Source organism: Parasteatoda tepidariorum, chromosome 2 (genome assembly GCF_043381705.1).
Source record: "Parasteatoda tepidariorum isolate YZ-2023 chromosome 2, CAS_Ptep_4.0, whole genome shotgun sequence".
NCBI lineage: Eukaryota > Metazoa > Arthropoda > Arachnida > Araneae > Theridiidae > Parasteatoda > Parasteatoda tepidariorum.
This window is the reverse complement of record NC_092205.1, coordinates 27,080,386-27,089,903: the sequence shown is the minus strand read 5'-3', so window position 1 is coordinate 27,089,903 and position 9,518 is coordinate 27,080,386. Positions and strand designations below refer to the sequence as shown.

The following is a 9,518-nucleotide window of genomic DNA, read 5'->3' as shown; positions in this document are numbered from 1 at the left end:
CCAAACATAAAAAATTTGTTAAAAATATCAAGATTTTAAAAAAATATTTGAAAATAAGTAAGTAGTGATAACTACCAAATAAGTGATAGAAAAAATTATGGCATTATCTCGTCAATTAGTGAATACTCGAGTGCACGCTTTCTATTTCCCATATCATAATACTATTAGCATTTTTAAAAAATAAGAAGAAAAAAAAACATTTTTTCAGCAAGTAGGTTTTTTAAACGTTTGCCATTTCAGAATTACTCTTTAGATTATCAATTCTATACTGCCTAAGTTCATTATGTCTAGAAGTTAAACAAAAAAAATTCAGTCTTGTATTGATAAAGTTTATCCAAAATTGCATTTTTCTCCAACAAATCTGCTTAAAAAAAATTTTTTATCCCACGTGACTGAGAACTTAGAAAGACAAAAGAGAGGGTACTGGTAAGGGCAGAATAAATGTAATATTAAAAGAGATTTTGCAAAAGTTAAAAGAGATTTTGCAAAAGTAACTAAGTTTAAATTTTAGACAGGGAAATAAAATATTGAGTAAAAGAATCACATGCCTGATATATATTAGCATACCTGCAAACATTGGAAAAATAAAATAAGAGATTTTACTAACAACATTTTTTAGGCTACAAGTAAAGTTTTGATACATCATGCATAATCATGTAAGTCAAAAAGAGAAATTCAAAATTAGAAATATAATATAAGCACTTGCATTTAGTGAAGTAAAAAATATGTATATAAATCATAATCTAAAGAAGATTTTTTTAAACCATTATTTATAATTACTTAAACTATTAACACTTAACATACTGTTGTACTAGCAATAGCACTATCTATTGAGGAATGTATTTTTGCCATCAGCAGATATTTTATTGACAAATGTTTTTATTTATACTTCTTCAACAAATACTGAATATTTTAAGTAAACAGGAGACAGTCATAAATAAAATACAGGAGACTTGGCAGATATGTATTAGTTCAAGAAGGTTAATGGTTGTACTTATTCCGAATTTAATATTGCTAAAAACAGGGTAATTTTTAAAGGTTTTGGCTCATGGTTTTTAAATGTATAGTCGTATTTACACTTTTGTCATAAAAAATGTATGTTTTATTTGCAGCATGTGCTGCAATTCTGTTTTTAAAGAGTTGAAACAGTCAGTTTTTCAGAAGTGCTAAATTCAATTTTATGTATTTTTTCTATCTTTGAATAGTATTCTCACAACTAAGCTAAAAATATTTTTATGCTGTTAAAAATTATTTAAGATACATCTATTTGAAAAAACAAACCTAAAATTAAACTAAAGTGGCTTTTTTAACAGAATCTTGATTCTGATACCAAGAGACCATTTCATCATGAAAAGTATCGGCCAAAGAAATCTGCAGATCAATTTCACCCAATGAGAGACTCTTGTCAGGATCTTCAGGATGCCTCATTACAGGAACAGCAGGGGAATCACCTTTATAGCTAGGATACAAATATTGAAATATTTATTTATAAGAATAATGAAAACAAAAATTTATTAGTACAATATAAGGCAATGCAACTAAAACTACAAGGTGGAGCATTTGCAACTTTTAATAATCAATCTTTTTGGTAAAAATAGAAGCTGTAATGCTGAAACTAACTACACCAAATTATAAACAGATGAAACAATGACTGGTTATAAACATGGTAACAGAATTCCCTGAGTCAACTTGCAACAGTCACTTGAAAGTCATTATTGTAATTAGCTGGCTTAATATAACATGCATAAACTAAAATATTTAATGTTAATAAAAATTATATGCAAAAAAATTTAAATTGTTAAAAAATTATAATACTTTAACTAGATTCTTGTTTGAAAAATTCAGCTTGAAACCAAGTAAAAGACATTTCTGACTGAATATAATTTTAAAAAAATTCTTTTTACTTAAAATCTGTTAGCAAGGAGAAATAATTTCATGTGAGATTTTTTTTATAAAAGTTAAAAATTATTTTATTAGTTTCCAATTTCCTTTTACGCTGCTATTATTTTTTTTTACTAGGAGAGAAGTGTTATAACAGGCTTTAGTTGCCATGTTCTGATATACCATGTTCATTCACCATATTTTTTCAGTCATAATATCGACAACCAAAAGCACTTTTCTGCTTTAAGGCTGATTTTTAGAAGCTCTGTGTGAATATAATGTGCTGTGAATAACACATTTTTGAAAATATGCTATTTTCATAACTGATGTGAGTTGATTCATGACTTTAGGTAAGTTTAGCTAGAGCCCTTTAAGCTAATTCTGAAAATGGCCCAAAACATTAATATGAAGAATAGCTACTTATGTGAAAATGATATGCATTTGTTATCTAATTTATTAGTATTTAAAAATCTACTCCAATGCAGCATTATTTGGGCTCATAAATATTTACAAAAATTTTGAATTATTCATTAATTTTGATAAATTGCATCTAGGTGAAAATTTTTTGTCAAAATAGCAGCTTTTAAAAAAAAGTTTAACAATTTTCAAAATATTGATGTTATTTATCCGTTCTAAAGCCCAAATAATTCTTTATGGCAAGATGGTTTATATTAGATTAAAAATATAGTTTTATCCCAAGTGTACGACACTTAAACTGTACCTTTTTTAAAAAATTTCCTTGGCAAAAGTTTCAAGAAATATTGTTAATAGTCTATAAACAAAATATCAATTCTTCATTTAAGATAAAGGGACAATTTTGAAAAAATGTTTAAATAGGGGAGAATTTAAATAAAGTATACTTACTATTTTGTGGATACTTCTATGTGTTCTTGACTATCAAAAATAGGAACACTACTGCTAGTGATAATTTGCTTAGGAATTTTTCCCATATTAATATGGACAGGCCCCTGGGGTGAATAATCACAGTTCATATTTTCTGAATTTGCAGCATAAAACTGATGATTAGCTTCATGCGGGTAAATCGTGCAATGTTGAACGAGAGAGTCATCAGCACTAGGTGAGAGAGCGGCTGATTGCTGGCGACGATGTTTGGTGCTGTATTTGTAAAAGTCAGACAGCTCGTAAGGTTTAGTTTCCTCCCAGTAAGGCTGGAAATGCCCCATAGAAACAACATTAACCTCCACGGCTGGAGTCAAACTAACACTCGGAGACGGCAAATTCACACTGGATGGAACAGAGGACTCAGGCTTTTCCACGACAGAAGGCCACTGCTGAATCGGTGGGGCATTTTCTGGAATGATTTCACTAATTTTAGGTGACTCTCTATGGGATGCTGAGTAAGGATGAGACAGTTCTCTAATATCACAGTGTGCTTGATGATAACCAACACGATGAGTAGAAGCACCGAATTCGATAGGTTCGTAATCATTGTCTGGTGGGAGGTTGCAATAGTCGTGATTGGCAAGATTGACTTCTGCTGATGTTTGGTGGGATGGAGATCTCTTCAGGTGCTTTGATGGCTCCTGAGGTTGTGCAATTGCTGGACAGGCGGAATGAATTTCATCAAAGTTATCCTCCCTAATGTTAATGTGTCTGGCATTATGAATTGTATTTTCAATAAGATCTGGCATCTTTGTGGAATTGTTCAAACTTAACTCTATATGATCGATGTTTTCATAATACGAACCATTTCTAACTTGTTTCGAAGAGGATTGGAATGATAGATCATCTATGTTTTCGTAAAGTCGATACGGATTATTTTCGGGAAATAAATTCCGATTCAAACTTGAGTGCGGTCTTTCGGTGGGAATGTGCAAAGAGAAATTACTGGCTGAACTCAAAGGTCTGTAGTCCGCACAACAGTTACCCTTCATGTTCTGATTAACGTGAGGTGGTGAATCCTGCATATCGGAATTTTTGTGTAAAAATATCCGGGAATCTTCCCGTAAGTCTCTGGAAGATTGATAATTGTAAGCAGGCTCAGGGGGTAGGCCATTGTCTAACCATTGGGCTGGCTGAGAGAGCTCACTGCTACTCTCAGAAATTTTAGGTTTACGCTTTCTGATCACTAAAGGAGAATCTAAGGAAGTCTCGGTCCATTCTTTCGTTTTAGTTTTTGGAGTACTAACTTCTGGATTGCAAGAGGCTGCTCGTTTACTCTCTTGTAGCAAAACAGAAGCTTGGACTAAATCAACAACTTGATTAATACTGTGGTTCGCACCAGAATACTCATTCAGTGAAATAGCCAGTCCACTATTATAAGGACGCAAAGTATTTTTAAGAGTGGGTACGCTGTACCCATGACGAATAGTACCATGACCGTCGACTGAATCTGCATTCAAATCTGGGTCACTCAAATGCACCTCATTTATCTTACTACCGTGCAGCGAGCCCATGTGTGCTCTGTGCAAGGAATTTACTGAATGAGAGTGGGGAAAAGTGTCCCTTCGAACTGGTTCTTTTGCATAGGGCACCTTAAACGAAATATCGGCATTTGAAAATTTCAAAGTTTCATTGCTATTCATGCATGCCTTGTCATAATCACTTCCCTGCAAAGTTTTGTCCATTATCGAATAGTCGGACTGGATAAATGTCAGCCTTTCGTCATAAGAACAAGAAAGAGGTGTGTGGACACTTCTCTTTGACTGAGTCATATCGACATAGCACTGACTTTGTGTCTCTAAGCATTTGTCATCTAAAAGAAAGTCTTCAGTATCGTTGAACACTTGACTAGCTCTTCGGTTTGGAACACTGTAATGATTGGTACCTTCAATATCAAGATGAGTTTCAAATCTAAATAAGAGAAAAAACAATCAAAGTATTAAAAAACTAAAAAACCAATACTTTACAGAAATATGTATTAAATAGATTTCTATAAATTCATTATTTATCAACAAAAAAAATCATATATATTACATTTGTTGTTGTTGGCATTACTGCACAATTATTAATACACAAATAATAAGACTTCTCATGGTTAGGAATTGCATACATTCTGACAACCTGAAACCAGAGTTGTTTTTCCTTTGTTTGGAATAATTATGACTATTTTATAATATTCTGAAAATTCTTTCTTAAGAATTTGCTTCATTTTAAAAATGAACCTTATAGTTAACTTTTATTGCATGAAAAATGCTCCAAAAATACAATACATAAAATACAATCCAATCCAATCCAAAAATACAATACCAATAGTTTTTTAATCTTTTAAAAGTTTTAATGGGTAAAAAAGTAACCACATGTTTTAAAAAGTGGTCACCAGTCAGTAGCAAAATTTTCTAATGTTGCCCTATACAATGGGCTTCTTTTTTCTCAGGAAAAACTAGTGAAAAAACATTTTTAAGGGTCAGAAACCCTCAATTGCATAAATACAGCTGCCTCTAATTGTAATTGGAGAATAGAATATAGAGATACCTATTTCTGTAAGGAATGCCTAAAGATGCGACACTGCTGCTGCCACAGCTAACAGCGTCATATTCAGAGGCAGCAGAAAACGATGATGAGTCTCTTCTGGGACACAAGCTGAATGGAGCAGCTACCTCTTCATAAGTGTCATCTACAACTGCAGCTGGAACATGCTGTAAAGATTGGTGCCTCTGGCGGTTTTTTGGTGGGCTTGGTGGTGCTGATGTGCTTATACCTTCTACTAAATGAGGCAGCGATGAGGAAGGTGGAACTGCAGAATTCTAAAGTAATGGAAAAAAATTAGTGCAGAAAGAGGGTTAAATTTTATTTTTCAACCAGCATAAAACAATTCAAAGCAGTTCCTTAATGTTACAAAAATAATTTTTGAATAGTTTTCAATGTGCCTTATAATAATATTCTGAAAAGTTAAAAAATAATAAATTCTTAACTAATTATTAACTTTGGTAACACAATGTTTTTATACACTTTTTGCAGTTTTTTTTCTCCCTAAACAAGAAATGCATTTAGTGAAAATCTGGTATTGTTATTGAAAAAGTGAATTTAAAAAAAAGTAAATTTAAATTCTTATGTCATAAGTCTGAAGTAAATAAAATACTAATTATAGTTTTATATGATGAAATGGCTAAAAATAAAAACATTAAATTATTTAACTTAATATTTGTAAAATCAAAAAAGAACTAAGTTTATAATGTTAAATTACAATACTACTAGTAGTATTGTAATTTAAACATTTGGCCAGTAGGCTACTTTGACCTGGCAATTTATCCCTAATATTTTCTTAATATGGTATGGTACATTGGCCTAATGACTTGAATGAAATGACTGAAATTCTAAAAGAGGAAAATACCCTCTGTTATTAAGCAATAAGGGAGATTTAAAATTTTTGTATTATGTTAGCCCACTCATAATTATGCTATAAGCCCACTTATGCTCTTTATTTATTCATTTTTTTACTAAGCTACTCCTATGTTCTCTTACTCATTTCTGTTGAACTTTATCTTTTCTAGATAGAATTTTCACTATAAATATATATGTAGTGGCTAAAAAATTACTAAATCCCTAATTTTAAGATTTTTTATTAATTCGCTTTGAAAGCAGGTACGTAAGAGTCAACATCATCTACTACATAATATTAACAAGAATTACAACCAAAAATCAATTAAGCATTTAAAATAGTTGTTTTAATTTTACAGCTCATTCACTTCAGCTGGAAACTTTAAAAACAAGTAATATATTTTTTGTAAAAAAAAAAAAAAAACCTTTTTTTTATTTAAGTAAACAGTGAAGATTACTTAGTAACAGTGAAAATTTTCAGTAATTACTTAGTAACAGTGAAATTTAAATAAACAGTAATAAATAGAAAAATAAAGAAAAGGATGATATTTAAAACAGAATAAAATCTTTTACTTACGCTAAGAGCAGAGTTCATACTACTGCGATCTGGGATGGAGTTTTCAGAAGATGAGTTAGGAAGACCTACATAATTTAACCTGTTATCACTTACAGCACCTGAAAAGAGATAAATTAAATGACGACNAAAAAAAAAAAAAAAAAAAAAAAAAATAAGGGATAAAAAAGAACATCAGATTACTTATTTTAACACTAACATGGACAATATAAACAGTTTCAGGAATAAAAAAAATATAAAATTTTATTTCTTGGCCTAAATAATGTAGTTGTTTAGGAAATCATTTTACATTCATTCATTATTAAATTCACTCATTACAAAAACTTAACCTCAAAATTATTTTACTTTAATTATGAATAACAAGTAAATAAAGAAAAAAAATTTTTCTTTATAGATTATGATATCAGTATTCGAAATTAAGACATTTTCTTTCAATTGTGGAATGAAAAAAATTTCTTTGGATTTCAAAGTGGTGAAAGTTCATGACCAAAACTGATGCAATAATCAAGACACAGGGATGAGATTAGCTAAAAGGCAAAAAAGCTGAATTTCCACGATAGTAAATTTTACGCAAGCGCAACCCTTTAACAATAAATTCCAGACAGTTTAAGGTAATAAATTATGTGTTGATATACAATTGTGTACTAATCTATTATTATATAAANACAAAAAGTTGTCAATGAAAAAGTGAAAAATACAAGTAACAAAGGAAAGCGATGGTGGTCCAGAGAGGTTAATCAGAGCAAGACAGACTTACAAGTCTGATGTTGGGGAAAGGAGGAACTTGATGCTCTAGGAAACAAGGTTGCAGATCATAAAGATGAGCTGGTGTGACAGGGATGGAATAAAACTTAGTGCTATTGTGAAGTTAAAATTATAATAGAATATAGTAAAATTTATTCTAGAAGCTATAACAATGTGCAAAAATAGATGTTTATCAGATTTAGCTGTGTGTCATGTTATCTATTAATTTATTTCTATTCTACGGCAAAAAAAATTTTTTTTATCACTAATCCATGCACACCATTATGTATCCATGCACACCATTATGTACATAGATTAAAAAATGGTGATAAGAATTAATTTGCGAAACTAAATAACTATTTTAACCTGAAATTAAAATTAATGTATATACACTGCATTAAAAAAGAAACTTAGTAAATTTTGTACACATAAAACTATACCATTCAGCACAGTGAGAAAAAAATTTAACTTACATAATTTTAACTTACATGAACTGCTACTTAAGCTAGATTCTTTCTTCTGAGAATCTTTTTCTCTTTTAAGAGTTGATATCTTCTGCTCAATGTCCCTGAGCTATAATGGAAAAAAAAGTTAATTTAAGAAACATCATTTATAAAAGAAAGAATGCAAAAAAATATATAAATAAGAAATTTACCTTAGTGGTTGCTTGCTGATAGGACAGTTTGCGCATTTTGCGGACACTTTTGCGAGCACTGACATCATTTGCCAATTTAAAAGCAGCAGAAGCAATCTTACTTTGAATTTCATAATCAAGCTCTAAATCATTTAATGTCTCACGCTAAAGGGGAACAAAATATATATCTCAATTTTATGTGATATTACAAAACTATTACAAATGAAATACACTAAAATAATAAAATTGTTAATTAAAAACTTTTACATAAAATGATTAACAGTCTATTGATTTTAACTAAACATTGAAAATCATAACTGGCAATGAGTTAAAGGGTCAAGAAGGAATTCTTAAACAAAATGCCCAATTTTTTGAAAAACATATATATGTATGAGATTTTTATTTTATTTTTAGAAATTGACTCAAGTTAATACTCAGAACACTTCCTAAGTTATAGCAATGATACTGCACTGAAATAAAAACTTACTGAAAATAAAAAAAATTATACACCCATTTTCTAAACTGCAATCATCTGCAGACTCAAATATTTTGTTTTAGTTCACACAGAGTTATGTTAGGAATACTAGATGTTCTAATAAATCTTTCCAGCTAAAACTTGGTAACTGATTTGAATATAGCATGTAGCTCAAATTCATGAAAGAAATTTTTAAAAAAAACTTACTTGAATAGTGGTATATACTTTTCATTTATTTATTTAATTATTTTTTGATCAAAATAACTTTTTTTTTATAAAAATATAGAAAATTATAATTTTTTAATTAAAAAATACTTTTGATACCTCTACCTATTTAATATTGTTTGGAGTAATTAACGTAATTTTTATGACTTTTATTGTGCACATTTAACATTATAAAATTTTTCAAATTTTAGTGTTAAAGAAAATTACATTTTAAAAATTATTCCTATGGTTTCACAAAAGTGTTTGCATCTAAATAATGTCAGTACTGTTGTTAATTTCGTTCATAAATTTATTTACTAATTTTAATTATTTTTTTTAAACCTGAAAGTTTTCTTAAAAAATAATTTAAACTTTTTCCCCATGAGATAATTATATATTTTTTAATAAAAACTAAAAGAAAAACATTTAAAATGCTATAAATTACTTTAATTTTTTCAATATTAAAAAAGTTTTATTTTTATTAAAAAAAAATAATTGAAGTTGAAATTTTTATTCAGGGCATTCACCTCCTCACCAAATGCGATAAAGTCGTAAATTTGAAGGAAAAAATTGCGCTTTGGGGAAAGTATTCGCAAATGATTTTTGTTACCGAAAAGAAAAATATATATTTCTCTCAATCCTGAAGAGAAAAAATGTCAAAAGGGATTTTTCTGTACAAATCCTATATTTTTTTATTCGATTAGAGTAATTTCCATTAGCTATGT

The 9,518-nt window shown here is 29.4% G+C and overlaps 1 protein-coding gene across 21 annotated transcripts in view; it reads right to left on the bottom strand.

Moving 5' to 3' along the window:
* The window catches only part of LOC107442702 (uro-adherence factor A), an 82,388-nt gene that overhangs the window by 2,084 nt on the left and 70,786 nt on the right, over nt 1-9,518 (bottom strand). For 15 of the 21 annotated variants that reach the window (XM_043045643.2, XM_071177359.1, XM_071177357.1 and 12 more), the window contains 6 exons: nt 8,136-8,279; nt 7,954-8,053; nt 6,740-6,837; nt 5,317-5,588; nt 2,746-4,695; nt 1,282-1,459 (listed from right to left, as the gene is read on the bottom strand). In XM_043045643.2, coding sequence (XP_042901577.1) covers nt 1,288-1,459; nt 2,746-4,695; nt 5,317-5,588; nt 6,740-6,837; nt 7,954-8,053; nt 8,136-8,279 — 2,736 coding nt within the window. In that variant the 3' untranslated portion in view covers nt 1,282-1,287. The remainder of the gene's footprint in view (nt 1-1,281; nt 1,460-2,745; nt 4,696-5,316; nt 5,589-6,739; nt 6,838-7,953; nt 8,054-8,135; nt 8,280-9,518) is intronic. The other 6 variants (XM_071177366.1, XM_071177367.1, XM_071177365.1 and 3 more) reach the window with 1 other exon arrangement.